At 41.9% G+C, this 18419-nt stretch overlaps 1 protein-coding gene across 1 annotated transcript; it reads right to left on the bottom strand.

The window, feature by feature from the left end:
* Nucleotides 1-2136: 2136 nt before the first annotated feature.
* Nucleotides 2137-16550, bottom strand: PCSK9 (proprotein convertase subtilisin/kexin type 9). Its single transcript, XM_075833049.1, has 13 exons — nucleotides 16224-16550; nucleotides 15910-16098; nucleotides 13355-13546; nucleotides 10980-11103; nucleotides 9658-9791; nucleotides 9228-9369; nucleotides 8248-8444; nucleotides 7031-7214; nucleotides 6557-6727; nucleotides 5405-5553; nucleotides 5078-5255; nucleotides 4808-4989; nucleotides 2137-3730 (listed from the first exon to the last, which is right to left on the bottom strand). Exons 2-13 carry the CDS (start codon nucleotides 16087-16089, stop codon nucleotides 3533-3535), a joined length of 2031 nt encoding a protein of 676 aa, XP_075689164.1. The 5' UTR covers nucleotides 16090-16098; nucleotides 16224-16550; the 3' UTR covers nucleotides 2137-3532.
* Between the last annotated feature and the right edge of the window lie 1869 nt (nucleotides 16551-18419).

Here is an 18419-nt window from a genome sequence, read left to right as displayed (position 1 = left end):
AATTTTGGAGCAGATGGTTGTCACATCCTTGGAAAGGTTAAAAGTAAAGATTGGTTAAATTCTTACCTCCCTGTATTTTTGATCCAAGCACCGCTTTGTAAAGTGAATGCAAGAAGGCTGTAATACGGTTAACTGCCACTACAAGTGTCTGTTTCTTACAGTATAGCGCAGTGAAAAGAATGAAGGGGTAGCACCACTTGCACACGCGTTTCGACCCCTTCAAAATTTCTGATCGGCGGGGGTGCTGGGAGTCCTACCCCCACCGATCAGATATGGATGGCCCATCCTGAGGATAGGCCATCAATGTTATCTCTCTGGAAAACCCCTTGACGCATCAGGAGGTGCCTGTACATCCTGGTGCGGGGGTTGAAGTATGGAGTGTTAGAATGATGGGGACGGACCCCCGCAACGCCTTCTTTCTTCTCCCTCTGGCAGCACTTAACAGTGGCTTGTAGAAATGACAATACACTGCAGTACATTAGTATTGCAGTGTATTGTTACAGCAATCTGACCATGGCTGGTTCAAATCCCCTAGGAGGACTAAGTCGTACATACCAAAAAAGTTTACCAATAAACTACAGCTCGCCCCACATAAAAATAAAAGTTATGGTTTTCAGAATATGGCTACACAAAACTAATTACGTTTTTTTTTTGTTTGTAAAAGTAGTAAAACATTTTTTAAAAAAACTATATAAATTCAGTATCACTGTAATCGTATTGACCAGCAGAATAAAGTTAATTTTTTTTTATCGCACAGTGAAAGACGTAAAAACGAAACCCCAAAAGAATGGAGGAATCGCAATAATTTTCCAATTCCAACCCACAGAGAAATTTCTTTCCGTTTCCCAGTACATTTTATGGCACTTTAAATAGTGCCAATGGAAACTACAACTCCTCCTGCAAAAAAATAAGCCTTCACACCACTACATTAACGGGGGAAAAAAAAAAAGGTATGGCTCTTGGCAGACGGGGAGTGAAGAACAAAAAATCGCTGTGACTGCAAGGGGTTAATTATGCTGGTCTGATTATTTCTGGGACGTCATTACTGAATACACCATGATCTTAATCCTTTCTCTTCCGTGACAATTTCACATTTTTTACATGCACAAATCCTTTACTACCCAGATACCCATCTATTTCCTAAAAGTAGATAACTGGCACATTGTTAAAATGCCACACAGCACTTATGGCTGCTTTTATAACAATTTTGCATCAAAGCGCAACGTTTTGTAAAAACAATGCATAAAATATCATGTTTGGCTAAAAGTCTGACCCAAGCAGAGCCTCAGATGCACAACACCTATAAAAAATACAAGATATGCAGAGGAGGTCATCAGACTGAATAGACCAAAGAAAGCTGCAATGTGTGAATAAACCTCTAGGGTTCATAAGCGTTTTAGAACCCTGTTCACACTGCTTTTTGCAGGCAGAAAAAATCTGCCTCAGAATTCCTTCAGGAATTTTGGGGCAGATTTTGATAAGCCTGTGCTTTTTTTCCCCGTGTTTTTTTGCCCGTGGCAATTGAAGCTAATGCAAAATGAAAAATGCTTGGAAATGAGCGCCGCCAAAAAAAAAAACCTTACAGGACGGCTATAAACGAGCTATGGTTTCCGTTTGCCTTTCTGTTGATGGGCTCTTCCGACGGAAAGGTCTGATGAAACCGAGCGCTGATGTGAACAGGCCCCAATCCGTCTAATCAAAGAACAACAAAAAAACCTGCAGATGTAAATGTTCCACTGCATTATGCTAGGTAGCTCTGCTGCCCTCTAGTGTCTAACATCTAGATTGCTCTGCAAATGATATGTGCTCAAATGACCCCTTTTTAGTGAGAATATGGATACACGACCATTGATCGATGTTGCCCTGCCTGCGTCGCAGCTAATGAAAGTGAATGTGGCCGCATTGCTACCGCAGGTTGCCACGATGGCTAGTTGTAGCCATCGTGGCAACCTGCGGGTAGCAATGCGGCCACATTCACTTTGCAGGCAGGGCAAATTTTTTTTTATCTTTGGCCGTGACACAGGTGTCGCTCTAGCCTAATGCGGATTGTGTATGTAGGGTTTCAGTATCCATGTCTGATATATGGCTGTATGTGTTTTGTACTTCTAATTTATGAAAGTTCTACATCAACATGGCTGAATTTTTATTTTTTATTGAAAATTTTATTTTTGTACAAATGTACTGCAAATAAATATATAACGTACAAAACAGATTTGTTGTAAAGATGCTATGTTAGAGGTTTCATGAAAGACAGCAGGGATCATGAATTTGGCAAGAAGTGTCATGCTGTATTTTGAGGGTTATGAACTGTGAAAATAACAGATCTAAAGGAAAACCACTTCTGCAGATCATATTCACAAGATTACACACATGAAATGTCCGATTGATAATGTCGGAGAATTATGGGCAGACTCGCAAATAAATTGGTGACCATATGATTTATGACTGCATTGAGTCCTTCAGAGCACTGGCCCTCTGCTCTGGCTAACCAATGGGATCCTTAGCGGGGAATCATCCAACCACTTATGAAGTCTCTCATAGGACGACCTATTGCATTTGTAAGGGCACCAGTGTGTGTGTGTGTGTGTGTATGTATATATATATATTCCTGTGGAATTCACATACTCACTGGTTCAATCCTGCCACACTAAACTATAGTAATGTTTGCATTTGTATATGGGGATATAGATTAATATTTCTCATGTTGACTGTGACATCCGAAACATCCAGCATTAGAAAAACTGGTACAAATCAAGGACGGTGGTGTACCCAACGCCAACCAGCCAGATGCTGCCATACATTTTCAAGCCTTTTCTCATACAATTACTTATGTAATCTGGTTGCAAAGGTCTCAGCAAGTGGCAAAAAAAAAAAAAGTTTTACTTCTCCAATGTTGGATTTAAGATATTCATGATATAAATCGATGGTATGTAATCTGTAGCTTTCCAGCTATTGGGAATCTACAATTCCCAACAATCCCTGACAGCATGCATGGGAGTTGTAGTGTTAGGCTGGGTTCACACAACCTATTTTCAGACATAAACGAGGCGTATTATGCCTCGATTTACGTCTGAAAATACGGCTCCAATACGTCGGCAAACATCTGCCCATTCATTTGAATGGGTGTGCCGACGACCTGTCATTTTACGCGTCGCTGTCAAGACGACGCGTAAAATAACAGCTTCGGCAAAGAAGTGCAGGACACTTCTTGGGACGTAATTTGAGCCGTTTTTCATTGAATTCAATTAACAGCTCAAAATTACGCCCATAATTGACGCCTCGCAAAACGCCAGTACATGCAATTACGTCTGAAATGGAGGAGCTGTTTTCTCCTGAAAACAGCGCCGTAATTTCAGACGTAAATGCAGCTATCGTGTGCACATACCCTCACACTAGTTGGGGCGCTACAAGGAGCAGACCATTGGAATGAACCGGAGACTGATGGTGTCAATAGTGTTTGTAGTACAAGAAACAAGATGCTTTATAAAAGAAAAAAAGAACTCTGCCTGCTCTCTACGGACATGAAGGGCTTTCACCTATAATTAGAATTTTGCCGGTCTTCTGTATCCACGTTTTTGCAACAAATAGCGATTGCTGCCGCCCCTTTACCACCTTTTGGGTTTAAGACGATGCAAGTGTTATCAACAGGATAAGCCCCAAGAGTGTTAGACCCACGGGAATACGCGTTACAGCCTGTCAGGGTCCAGCCATCGTCACATGTCACGGTCACCTGAAATGCCAAAAAGCAAAAGTTTACTTATTTTGTGACATTTTTCTTGCGTGTTTGAAGCGCTATAGAGAATCCGATGGAAAAAAAAACATGCCCATTTTGAAAAAAAATTCCACTGACCACAAATTTGCTACAAATCGCAGTATATGTTGTGCTTTTTATATTTTACTATAGACTTTAAAGGGGTTATCTGGGATGTGATCATTTTTTAGTAGGGGCTGGAAATGAAATAATAAACCAAAAAAAAAGCAATTCTTACCTATCCTTGCCCCTGGCGATCCAGCTGGTGTTGTTTTTTTTATTTTTTATTACATTGATGTAGCATGTGACTGCTGCAGCAAATTAGAGGGCTCAGCGTGGCTCACTGGTGACGTATCGTATTCCCGGGATGATGCCAGAAATACAACATATGACAATTGAGCCCCCTGGCTGCATGTAAACAACCACTGGGACTGCAGCCGGAGCAACCGCGCTGGTCGCCGGAGGCAAGGATAGATAAATATTGCTTTTTTTTTTTTTGTTTGTCATTTCCAGCCCCTAATAAAACATTTTCACATCACGGATAACCCCTTTAATGTAACGTCTGGCTGTACAAAAAAACGGCGTGACAAACGCCACGGAAAAATGCATATAAACGCAGCAAAAGTCCTAAACTGGTGCTGCAACCTTTAGGGTATGTGCACACACACTAATTACGTCCGTAATTGACGGACGTATTTCGGCCGCAAGTACCGGACCGAACACAGTGCAGGGAGCCGGGCTCCTAGCATCATACTTATGTACGATGCTAGGAGTCCCTGCCTCTCCGTGGAACTACTGTCCCGTACTGAAAACATGATTACAGTACGGGACAGTTGTCCTGCAGAGAGGCAGGGACTCCTAGCATCGTATATTACTATGATGCTAGGAGCCCGGCTCCCTGCACTGTGTTCGGTCCGGTACTTGCGGCCGAAATACGTCCGTCAATTACGGACGTAATTAGTGTGTGTGTACATACCCTTAAAGGGACAGTCCTGGGCAAAACTTGACAAACCTTAGGATACAGTACCGATTACGGGGATGTTAGAGAACACTTACCTTATCGGTGAAGCCCACAGGGGAGTGCTCCTTGACTTTGCAGGAGATGCTTGGAGCATGACAACACAAGGCATGAGAGGTGACCTCACTTTTCCCAATACATACAGGATCGCTGTCCCCGGTGCGGTGTACGGGCCTCACGTGATCACTGAAATGGCCGCTTAAAGAATGGGAACTGCAACCTGAGAAATAGAAGAAGAAAGATTGAATTGTGATGTATAAAACAAGATCTATGACTATCTATTACAGATCAATGATCAGAGTAAATACCGGTCAGAACATGGTCCTCTTGTGAGCAGCTGGCAGCGGACATCGTGTTTTTATCGTCGGAGGTGCTTGCGTTAACACTACAGCTTGCTTTTGGCCAAACGCAACATCTAGCAATTGCATGTACTCCATCTCCACCAAAGGCGTTGTGTGCGGTGCAGATTTTTTTACCATCTTTATCCTGTAAGTTCAAGACATACAGACCACATAAGAAAATTAAGAAGTCCAAGTTGCTTATTAAAGATAGTATCCGGTTTCAATATGGCAGAATTTTTTCGTTCGTATTACAGATGTAACCCTCGGATTAATATGTGGATTTTAAGTACCTACCTCTACCTGTTCTCCTTTTCTTTTACCGTTTCCAGAAAAACTGGAGCAGCTGAACATTTCCTCATTTCCGGTACACTGCACTGACGTTGTTGCTGTACGAGCAAAGCCTGATGACTTTGACCAGACTGTGCGACATAAAAGCTGCTCATCTAAAAGGAGAAATAAGAACAAGTTAGAATATGCTCATTCTTAAAGGGGTTTATCGGATTATAAAACATTGCTGTCCTCTTCACGAAATGGACAAAAGTGGTACTGTTTCTAGAAGAGGAAAGACAAGTTTTTTTTAATCTCATACAATTCTGTTAAAGAGAATCTGTTGCCTCTCCTGACATGTCTGTCTTAGTAAATAATTGTATCTCCCATGTAATAACAATTTTGGAGCATCTTTTCTTAGAACTCTGCGATGTGCCGTTCCCCTGTTATTCCTCCTAGAAATTAATGAATAAATTGACAACTGGGTGTTACCAGTTGGGAGGTGTCCCTGCACAGACTGACCATGCCCAATCAGTGCTGACATAGTGAGACTGTGTAGGGACACACCCCTTTGAAAAGGGAAATTGTAACACTCAGTTGTCAATATATTGATACATTTCTAGGAGGAATAACAGGAATGGCACAACACAGAATTCTAAAAATATGCTTCAGAATTGTTAATTCATGGGGAATACAATTATTTACTAAAGTAGACATGTCAGGTGAGGTGGCAGATCCTCTTTAAATGTAAACACATGCTTCTAAAGATTATGTGGCACGATACAGTGGTCAGTGTGTACAGTACATTGGAAACTACCCTAACATCTATAGTCACAACACCCCTTGTCCTATCTCGGCATGCTGAGTTTTTCTGCTATGTCAGTTAAGCTACTGACCTCATGTATTTGAGTCTGGAAGGTAACAGCAGCCATTTTAGTAGCTATGGAGCTATAGTTTTGTCACAGAGTCACAGATGTTTCATACAATACATAATCCCTGGTTTCTCCTTCCTCTCTAAATTACCCCCCCCCCCTTAGGTTTTTCACAAAATTGAATGCAGTGTCTGATTTATAGCAACCTGGAAATAAAACGCCAGGAAAATCAGCTAAGATGTAACGTACTATGTACACAGTCATACATAAATTATTAAGTATACAGTGCATGTGTTTAGTAACTTGCCATTAATGAGTTTAACAGGTAATCCAGCCACCCTGTTAGGAGTGAGGAGTCGCTGACCGTCAGGAAACCAGGCTTCGTTAATGGCATTCTTGGTAGAAAAGTGAATGAGTCGTTGCCTTAGTTCTGTCACCGTCAAATCTTGCTTGCCATTGAGTATTATTGCTGCAATACCTAAATCAGAACCGTCATTACACCGGTCAGTGATATCCAGATACTACCATGAAAGTACAGAGATGGGCAGAGGGTGTTCAGAGAGGTGGGGGGGGGTGCTGCCAAGTGAACAGGGCAGTAGAGAAGTCAGGGCCAAAATCCGTAACTTAACATCTGGCACCATACCTGGAACCCAGCAGTGAGGCAAGGGTAGCACTATAATAATGTCCAAAAGGATATTCTAAAATCCCCAAAAAACTCAAAAGTAATGAAAAATGTTATAACTTCCAACCCATTATCTCCTATAAATGTAGGTCTTCATACCTGCCACATGTGCTGCTGCTTGAGAAGTTCCACTCTTGGATGTAAAGCAAGTACTGCAGTCACTGGATGCACCAATGATATCATCTCCCGGAGCAAACATATCAACACAATTGCCAAAATTAGTGCCAAGTGCTCCCATTGTTACTGGTTGGTCTTCATAGTTGGTGGCTCCAACTGTAATAACCTGTAAATGGAAAAGATCCCGCGTATAATATTATATTCTACTTGTAGTGTTCTATTCTATCCAGAAAGTGCAGATCAAATTACGCCCCCAGTAACATGTCATTTGATGTATGATATTTAAATGAAGAAAAGGAAATGAGAGGCTGCCATATTGACCTGGCACTATTTATGTCCAAGGGAAACAATAGGGCAAGTAAAATTCAACATGCCTTATTCATGTTTCTTCCAGCTCAGATGTCTAAGATTGCCTGACGATACCCAAAGTCACTAGTGCGACAAGATCCCAACAGAAACTCTGGGATCCACTGACAGGATGTTCATGTACAGCTTAAGTCTATGGGTGTTATGTGATTCTTCTCGGCTCCTCTGGCTGGCCAGGCGGGCTCATAGTGGGGTGAGGCAGGCGACCACATAATTGCACCGTTTTTATTAGGTAATCTTATAGATGTCATCATTTAAAGGGATCTGTCTGGTGACCTTTTACAGCCAATGCCTACTTTTCTACAAGCCGTCTTGCTCCAAGATAGTAGTCCGAAATCTGTTTTTCTTGATATAGAGCTCCAAATTCACCGCATAGACATAGAGGTTAATGGTTATTCCCATCATACAAATTGATGCCATATTACTAAAGATATGGCATCACTGTCCGAAGGTCGGGACCCCCACCAATCCTGAGAATGGATAGATTTAGTGCGGCATCCCCTACCCATTCTTTCCTGAACAATGGCGGCTCTGACCACTGGCTCTGCAGAGAACTACAGCATGGCTCCATTCATTTGACTCCCACTGATCACAATGTGATGCCATATACTAGCGTAACCCTCTGTAATCTCAAACATTAATACGAAAAACCGGAACACATTTATTGCAGCCTAATATGGAGATTAAGTATGGTCTATACAAGACAATTGGCAGCAATACCCATAATAATCTCATTGCTTGAAAAGATGGGAATACTACACAGATAGGCCGTTCAATTTGCCACACGTGGTTGTTCGCCAGTGAGGGTAGAAGCCACGTGTCGTGAGCCTTACCTCTGGTTCGGAAGCTGGTGAATACAGACAAGCATCATCCTTGTAATTCCCGGCGGCAGCAATGATTATTACCCCAGACTTAATAAGCAACCGACTGGCCATATTGAGTGTCTGGCTGAGCCCTCCGACAAAGGGAATGAGAATAATCAGGGGACTGTATGGCCGCTCAGTCAGAGTTTTCTTTATATACTCCAGACCTGCAAAAAATCCACAAAAGGTATAACCAAGATAAACTTTATTTTGCCAGCAGCTTTTATAAAGTTTTGTCCATGTATATAATGTACTCATACAGCAATATGTATTAGATTAAATTAAAGCCATTTTCTAGGATTAGAAACAGCGCCGCTCTTGTCCATGGGCTGTGTCTGGTATTGCAGCTCTGCACATTTCACTTGAATGGAGATAAGCTGCAATACCACATAAAGCCTATGGATGAGAGTGGCGCTGTTTCTGGAAGCAGTCTCTTAATACTTAACAACACTTTTAAGGTATTTGCCAGTACAGTTAATCATGAGCTCCACAGTGACACTTCTTAGGCTCTGTTCACACGTGTGGGATTTGAAATGGATTTGTGCTGCCTAAACCCACGACAGATCCGCATCCCATGCATGTGAATAAGGTCCCCACAACAGAAGGTTTCTATTTCAACAGGAGGTTTCTGTCCTCCCTGAACTAGCCGCAGAATAAAATCAGCCATGGAAATGAGTAGCATGCTACTTATTCTGCACGAAAAAGTAGAGGATTAGCCCCTATGAATGATAATGGGGCTAATCCTCATGCAGATCTCCTGCACACCCGCAGCACGTCCGCAGCAGAAATACAAGGGTAAGCCTCGAGATTTTATTGGTGACGTGTGACCGGATCCTTATGGTGGCAGCATCTACAGTGCCAATTCCTTGGCAGTGGCAGTTTTTTCATACACCCATGTCTGGCTTATGTGTTACATAATCGGTAAAGATAATATCTAGAACAATACATACCCATTAGACTTCCACTCACTGTTCCTTTACCCTGACAATTCAATACTCGTAAGCTGCGCAGATTTACACCTTTGGCAACACCAGCATCTCTTCCATTCAGCACACCAGCCAAGTGGGTCCCGTGGCTCTCGCATTTACTGGCCTGTAAGAAGAATAAAAAAAATAAAAATGATATGGTTGGGGAACAAATTTCTAATAAAAGGCCCATTCATGTGAGCTATTTGTGGGGTCCATGCCATCAATATTTCATTCCTATCAGACATAATTATACATATTTGTAGTAAATATGGCACTAAATATACTGCACCTGCATGGACTCATAATAACCCCATCTATGGCACTAAATATACTGCACCTGCATGGACTCGTAATAGGGCCATGTGCCTGATCACTTATTCTGTGTAATCAGTATATACAGACTATAACTAACCTGTCGGTAGAATCTGGTCCCATCTTCCTCAGGAATATTCTCAAATTCTGTAACAAGAACCTTCCCTTCAATTTCCCTATGGTTGCTCTGTATGCTGGTGTCTAAGAGATATACCTCCACGGACTCCCCTGTATCTACGGAGAAGACAGAAGATATTAGGTAAATACAAACGTACACAATATAACAGAATGGTAACGCAATAAAGAAGCAGACAATGGCGTGTGGGTCTTGAACAAAAAGTAAAAAATAAATAAAATAAATATATATATCTAAGAGTTGTTCTCATGCGTGGAGTCTTTTAGTCTTCTCATCAGCCATTGTTGAGTTATTTGGATGACAACCACTAATGGCAGCCAATACAGTACCGACAGCGGTTGTCACCCAAATTTCCAAAGGCCCAGATGTGTAACTTGTAGTTTCTGGGCCCTGATGCAAAGTCTTAAGAGAGCCCCACTGCTATCACTGTTCTGTCATGTGGTAAAGGGGGCGTTTGGCCCCTTCAGGAACAAGGGCCCTTGTGTGACCGCTACCTCTGCACCGCTATAATTATAGCTTTGTAAGAATACAAGCCCAGTCATCTACAATTATGATGTAGCAAGAATTACTTTATTATAGACATTTCATGTTTTCCTATGTGGTTTACATCATCCAGCTTTATCCCACAGATGCAGGGAAAATGCACCTGAATAGTCCCATAAATACAAAATGCAATATTACATATTATGTGCATACAAAAAAGTTCACTGTACTCAAAATTGATTGAAAGAATCCTAGCTCAGCCATGATGGAAGATGTAGTCCGTGCAAGTGTAGTGTCTGCTGCTAGTGCTGGAACAGAAAGACCGAAAAAAGCAACCAGATCCTCTAACGGACTATGGCACAATGGGTGATATCACTTTTTGTTACATATATATGATCAAGAGTGTTTTTTTTTTTTATATAACTCTTCTCTATGAACGAATTAGATTTTGCTAAAAAGAAAAACGACTCTTGTTCGTGCTTCCCTCTGCTGCCAAGAGCCCATTTATATTTGTAAAAACTCTTCCAGCCCAAAGGGTAATTTGAAGCTTCAGGGCCCCAATGCAAAACTTGTAATGGGGCCCCTCACATATGACATGTGAAGGACAGTGCAAGTGTCCTCTTATGGAGCAGAGGGGCAATTGGGCCACTTAAAGTGCCAGGGTCCTGGTGAGACGGCAAACTCTGTGGCCCCTATAGTTATGCCCCTGCTTCTGGCTCTTCTGGGCTGTTGGATATGTTGGCAATGAGTCTGCTTTGCTGATTTACATGTAATGTAATCATAAATATTAAGAATAGTCCTACTTGGGGGGTTGAAGTGGTTGGCTACATGTGGAGCGGGCACAATCCTGTCCAGGTTCCATGGCACGCTCTGGCCAAATACATAGGAATCCTCTTCAATGTAGTCTACATATGGCAGCTTGAGGGCCTGATAAGAGAAAGAAAGATGTTATATATCACCTTAAATCTTCTCAACAATATTAAAAGGTGACATGTCAGAAGTTTTGACCAGTGGGGGTCCGAGTACTGAGACCCCCACCGATCGCTAAAACAAAGGGGTAGAAGCGCTAGGGTGAGTGCTGTGCCGTTTCGTTTCTAATTGGATTTCCTCTGAACGATGTACAGGTTAAACAGAAAGTCTGTGAGTCCCTAGACCGCTCACTCGGCTTTCCGAGCAAAGCTGTTCAGAAATAAAGCAGCACAGCGCTCACCCGATCAATTCTGCGGCTTTGCTTTAGTGATCGGTGGGGGTCTCAGTGCTCGGACCCCCCACCAATCAAGACTTCTGACATGTCACTATGACATGTCAGAAGTTTTTTTTTATTTGAGTTAATTGCAATTTAGTTCCATAGGAACAGTCTACTATTTGGGCATCCGAGCAGTGGCCACGGACCCATGGTTAGAATAAGCCAATTATTTCCTAGGGGGCCTAGACCACTCCCAGTCTGCCCTTCTAGTACTATTATCCAACAAAAATATCTATACCCAATATCGCTATAATATTTAAAGCTGTCCATGGATGGGAAAATTTGCCCCGATATGTCCAGTGTTTACTATCAGGATGCTGGACATTTACCAAAAGATTGTTGTCTGGATTGACTGTCCATGTGGATGACTATCTGTATATTAATATGACAACCGATCATGCCACGTGTACACTACCCTTACCTAGGGCGTCTCCTACAGAGGAGAGAAATAGAGCAGGATTATTCTCTGTATAATTATTCCCCTCATTAATTCAGAGCTTTTGGCGTAGGAAGACCCAAGGGGAATACATAATCGCTTTTCATTTGATGTAACAGCAAAGGAAAAGATGGCAAATGCCAAGCGGCTGCAGATAACATAGGATGAATGTCCAAACATAAGGTTCTGTATGATGAACTATATGAACTGTCCTAGTTTATCATCTTCCTTGTGATTTCAATAAGAATTGTGATTTAATGCTGTTTATACCTTGGGAATATATAATAATCAAGACATTTATTGGACTATAATGCACTGGCCAAATAATATTTGAATTTCAATTGCTAACTGGGGAATGTCAGATGGGATTAACATGTTGGGTACCATTTGTTCTGCAACCGCTTAGTCATCCAATTGTCGTATTTCTGTTAAACTGGCCATAGGCCGAATACTCATTTGGCCAACTGCTGTCCTGCCTGACTAACCTTATACAAGCACTAACCAAAGTCAATAGAGACATCGGAATAGGTGGTTTGCAGACACCCCTGGTGCCGCTTATCACATGAAACAAGTGATCAAACAGGTCAAAATCCAACCCATCCAATCTTTGTTTTCCCTAGGGCCGACATCAGGTACCATAGTCCATAGAATGCGCTATATGAACCGTAGCGAGATTCAAAGTAAAAAATTGTCTTCTCCCTGCAGGCCTATCGATCGACCATCAGTGATCAATTCTAATATTTTCAGAAATATGAGCACTGCATGTACTACATTTTCTAATGTACTAGTCCTGTAAAATGTAACTGCTTCCATAACCTTTGCTCCTCCACTTATCCCCTTCTGTTTTTCATTTTTTTTGGGAGTGTTTTTCTCTGTGGAGGACCCATCACTTCCATGCAATATATAGACAGTCCATTGATTTTATAGGGCAGCAAGTAATGCTTCATGTCTCCAGTGGTGGCGCTGAATGTTTCCTCCTCACATGATAGATAATCGCTGAGGGTCCCTACAGCAGAACACTCCCTGACCAGCTTATTTTCAGGGAACTCGTTTTAAAAGGGTTTTACAGGGCTGTAATATTAAAGGCCTATCCTTAAGATAGGCCATCAATATCTGATTGGCGGGAGTCTGACTTCCTACACCCCTGCCGATCAGCTGCATGGAAAGGCCGCAGTGCTCCAGCTAACTCTGCATTACTTCATTGTTTATGCAGGAACAGCGCTGTACATTTGGTTCTGGTTGTGCCTGGTACTACAGATTGGTCCCATTCACTTAAATTTTCCCATTCCTTAAACAATAGAAGGTTTGTGCCTCATTCCCCCCTCACATTGTTGCAACAAGGTGCACTTAAGAGATTAAAACTTCCTTCTCCACGGCTCCATAGTATCGCCTGCCTCTATGATACATTTGCCTTTGCTTGTACAATTTTATTATGCAATCATGGCATTTTTCTGAACCACAGATAATTGATGAAGTTATGAATATCTGCCACTTACCATCTCCAGGACATCACTGCTCATCCTTACCACAAACCCTCGAAATAGTTCATGGAAAATATAGACAATTTTAGTCAGGTAGCCATGTTTTGCCGCCCTAGTCTGCAGCCGATGGATTACTCTTTCTGTTTGAGACTTGTGAACATTTTCTTTTAGCACCACCACATACTGACCGGACATTCTCCAGGTCTCCTGTAAGATAACATGTTTATTCTCTGGTCATTGAATGATAAAAGGCAAAGCAAGACAAGTAGGGGATAACTTACATCTTTACATAATTTTAAATAAATATATATATATATATATATATATATATATATACACACTACCGTTCAAAAGTTTGGGGTCACCCAGACAATTTTGTAACAAAAATGGTGTGTAGGAAAGGCAGATCCAGCACTCAAATGATAAAAAATGCAATTTTTATTAGGTCATATTAAAAAAGGGGATAAAACAACAATCCCGGGACCAAGCTTACGCGTTTCAGACCGCTAGGGTCCTTAATCATAGCTTGCCAATTTTGTGTTTTCCATGAAAACTCACACTTATATTAATCAAATGAGTTGCAAAATGACTAGAAAATATAGTCAAGACATTGACAAGGTTAGAAATAATGATTTTTATTTGAAATAATAATTTTCTCCTTCAAACTTTGCTTTGGTCTTGGAATGCTCCATTTGCAGCAATTACAGCATTGCAGACCTTTGGCATTCTAGCTGTTAATTTGCTGAGGTAATCGGGAGAAATTTCACCCCATGCTTCCAGAAGCCCCTCCCACAAGTTGGATTGGATTGATAGGCACTTCTTGCGTACCATACGGTCAAGCTGCTCCCACAACAGCTCTATGGGGTTGAGATCTGGTGACTGCACTGGCCACTCCATTACAGATAGAATACCATCTGCCTGCTTCTTCCCTAAATAGTTCTTGCATCATTTGGAGGTGTGCTTTGGGTCATTGTCCTGTTGTAGGATGAAATTGGCTCCAATCAAGCGCTGTCCACAGGGTATGGCATGGCGTTGCAAAATGGAGTGATAGCCTTCCTTATTCAAAATCCCTTTTACCTTGTACAAATCTCCCACTTTACCAGCACCAAAGCAACCCCAGACCATCACATTACCTCCACCATGCTTGACAGATGGCGTCAGGCACTCTTCCAGCATCTTTTCAGTTGTTCTGCTTCTCACAAATGTTCTTCTGTGTGATCCAAACACCTCAAACTTCGATTCGTCTGTCCATAACACTTTTTTCCAATCTTCCTCTGTCCAATGTCTGTGTGCTTTTGCCCATATTAATCTTTTCCTTTTATTAGCCGGTCTAAACTTTTGAACGGTAGTATATATATATATATATACTCTGACACACACACACACACGCACACACACACACACACACACACACACACATACATACATATATATCTGTATATATATATTTATACAGGACATATAAAATCCTGTGGGATTGGACCGCACATGCTGGTCTTTACTACCCAAGCACATCAATGAGCGTTGGGCGCTCATGGCCCTGTTGCCGGTTTACCGGTTGTCCTTCCTGGGACCAATCTTGGTAGGTACTAACCACTGAATAACGGGAACACCCCACAAGACCGGCCGGTTTGGAGATGCTCTGATCCAGTCGTCTAGCCATCACAATTTGACCCTCCTCAAAGTCGCTCAGATCCTTATACTACACGTGGTATTTTTATACTTCTCGATTGGATATCACAAACTTCAAAGTGAAAACCTACGTTCATAAGCAACTTATGTAACAGATACAACATGCCATATACATGATTGCATCATTCTCCTGTTTTATTCCCACTTTTGCTCCACATGATGTTCTCCTGTCTGCATCTGTCAATCAAATGACATCGCTTCCTGTCCCAGTGACCACAGATTCTAGCCTCCTAACAGATCTAACTGTGGTAGTCACAGAAAATAATTCAAATAGAGGCCTGTGAAAGAACATGGCGGGGAGACTCCACCCCTGAAGCCGGAAGCCGTTGTAAAGATGGCTGCAAGTCCTGGTCTAAATTGAGAGGTTTCCGTGTTAACGACGAAATCAATAGTCGATTCCGCTATTGATTCCATCGTTAAAATGGAAACCTGCCGGAATGGTGACGAACGGAAACCATTAGCAATGTTTCCGTCACCATTGATATCAATGGTGACTGAAACGGAAGCTGTGGTTTCAGTTTGACTTTCCGTTGCGGGGTTCACCCGACGGAAACCTCCGACGGAACCCCGGTACGGAAAGCCAACGCTGATGTGAACAGGCCCTTACGCAGCGTGGATGAGATTTGTTCATATCTCATCCACTCTGCTGCTACCGTATTATACTGCGAAATTTTCCGCAACTAAATACATTGCCCTTTTATTTGCATTTCTGCTAACTGAGAGAAACATTGAGAAATAACGTGGATGACAAGACAAGACAAGTTATCATGGAGCTCACTGATGAAATAAAACATTTTTTTTTCACATGTGGCCTTATTAAATTATTTAATATTAATACCAAATATGGAAAAGACGACTATACAAAATATAGAACTCACCTTATTGCTCCAGAGGAAAACCCCTGGAGTTGTTTTCTTCTCTGTGTCAACATGGGCATCTTCTTCCAAGGCAAGTGTGAGAACAATTTCTTCTCCGTAATCGCCCTCATCTGCCGCAATATGGACCGGACCAAGCATCAAACAACATGTCCAAAGCAAGACGGGGGCAATTAGGATCATGGTGTAACCCTGGACAAGAACAGTTGACACAAATGTGAAATATTCCAAACTTTTCAGGTGGAAAGAAGGATACAATAAAAGTGCTATTGGAAAAATATCAAGGCTTAGATTCAATTCTAAAAAAAAGTACTCACTTGTTTTCAGGCTGCAGTTTAGTTTTGGGTGGGGAAAAGCAGAATCACACCACCTCTCGTCTCATCGGATGATCCAGTCTGGTTACTGATTACCTGGGTTTGCTAAACCTCATTCGTAGAGTCAAATTACAAAAGAGAAAGCTTGTATGTTTAGGGTTTAATGCCACCCCCTCATAGGAACAGGCGCAGGACTGTGCATGCAGTGCCCCTCCACTCCCACCAAAATTCATGTACAAACACAATCTAGAGGCGTTTATATGTCAGCGTCCTCCCACACGCCGAACCTCTGCCCTCTGATACTACAGCTTTTTCCCCACACATTTTGGGCACTGCCAGCAATACGTCTCTGTTCCCTGCCCCCATTTTAATTCAATCTCCAATTATCTTCCTTGCCCACTGCTCATCATTTGTGCTATTTTAGGAACCGTTTTGCATATTCTCCGAAGCTAATTTTTAAAGCTTTGCCTTTGATCTCTAAATCTCTACAAATGTAAATTTTTCAACTCTAGATGATTTATTAATTGCACTAAAGTTTTGTTTTGTGTTTTTTCATGAAAATTGGGCATTTTATATGTTGTACTGAGAGATTATGTAATTAAATGGTAGAGATTATTATCTTTTAGGGTATGTTCACACGGAGTGTTTTCAGGCCGTAAGCTTCCCGAAAAACGGCTGAAAAATCGGAAGCAGAATGCCTCCAAACATCTGCCCATTGATTTCAATGGGGAAAACGGCTTTCTGTTCCGACGGGGCTTTTTTTACGTGGCCGTTTTTCAGAACGGACGCGAAAAAGAAGTACATGTCACTTCTTGAGCCGTTTTTGGAACCGTTTTTCATTGACTCTATAGAAAAACAGCTCCAAAAACGGCTGTAAAAAACGCAGCGAAAATTGCGAGTGGCTTAAAAAACTTCTGAAAATCAGGAGCTGTTTTTCCTTGAAAACAGTTCTGTATTTTCAGACGTTTTTGAGTTTGCGTGTGAACATACCCTAAATGTTATTCCATAAAATTCAGCTTTACTACCGTTTGACCACTGGGGGGCAGTGTGCACTTGATACTAATGGATAATATTTTTATAACTAAACACAAAGCAAAACGTGGTTACAAAAATGCCTAAACAGATCATAACAATTCATCTTTACAAAAATACTATGCTGAATTATCTGTAAAAATATTACCTATGTCAGGGGCAGTAATTGTATAGAAAGCTTCGGGTTTGGCCTATAAACTTCTGTCATATTCAGACCAGATCTAATGCTGCCTTAAAGGCAAAGCAGTTTAGGCAGTTGCGTTTGCCCATGTGAATTAAAGCGTAAATTCACATGTTCAGTGTTTCAATTTCACCTGTTAATTTAACTATTTTTAGGGTGTGCACAGGTAGCAGTCGCACCTGGGCCCTGGTTTCTGAAGCGCCTCAATGTCCCCTCTGCCACATAAGAAGACACAAGTATTAGGCCAGATTCACACGAACGTGGGGAAACTCGGACGTGAATAACGGGATTTTTTTTCATGACCGAACTGCCCCTGTGCGGGTTCCGTTTTCAATGTTCCCCATAGACTTGAGTCTATGGAGGGATCCATGAAAACGGAACAAAATAGGATATGTTCTATTTTTCAACTGACCCTTCACACGGTCCGTTAAAACAACAGCCGTGTGAACGGCCCTATTGAAATACATGCGTCCGTGTGACGGCCGTTGTTTTAATGGCCATCACATGGATGTACTCTACGTTCGTCTGAATTCGGCCTTATAAGGGTATGTTCACACGGCCTATTTTCGGACGTTTTTCGGGCCTTAAACGCCAAAAAAACGGCCGAAAAATCTAAAGCAGAACGCCTCCAAACATCTGCCCATTGATTTCAATGGGAAAAACTGCGTTCTGTTCCGACGGGCCCTTTTTTTACGTGGCCGTTTTGAAAAACGGCCGCATAAAAAAATGACCGCGAAAAAGAAGTGCAGGTCACTTCTTGGGACGTTTTTCATAGACACTATTGAAAACAGCTCCAAAAAACGGCTGTAAAAAACACCGCAAAAACCGCGAGTGGCTTAAAAAATGTCTCAAAATCAGGAGCTGTTTCCCCTTGAAAACAGCTCCGTATTGTCAGACTTTTTAAGCGTGTGAACATACCCTAAATGGTATATGGTGGGTGGGGCCCTTTTGCAGATTTTGCATTGGTGGGTGGGGCCCTTTTGCAG

This window comes from Rhinoderma darwinii, chromosome 7 (genome assembly GCF_050947455.1).
Source record: "Rhinoderma darwinii isolate aRhiDar2 chromosome 7, aRhiDar2.hap1, whole genome shotgun sequence".
NCBI lineage: Eukaryota > Metazoa > Chordata > Amphibia > Anura > Rhinodermatidae > Rhinoderma > Rhinoderma darwinii.
This window is presented reverse-complemented; position numbering and strand designations above follow the sequence as displayed.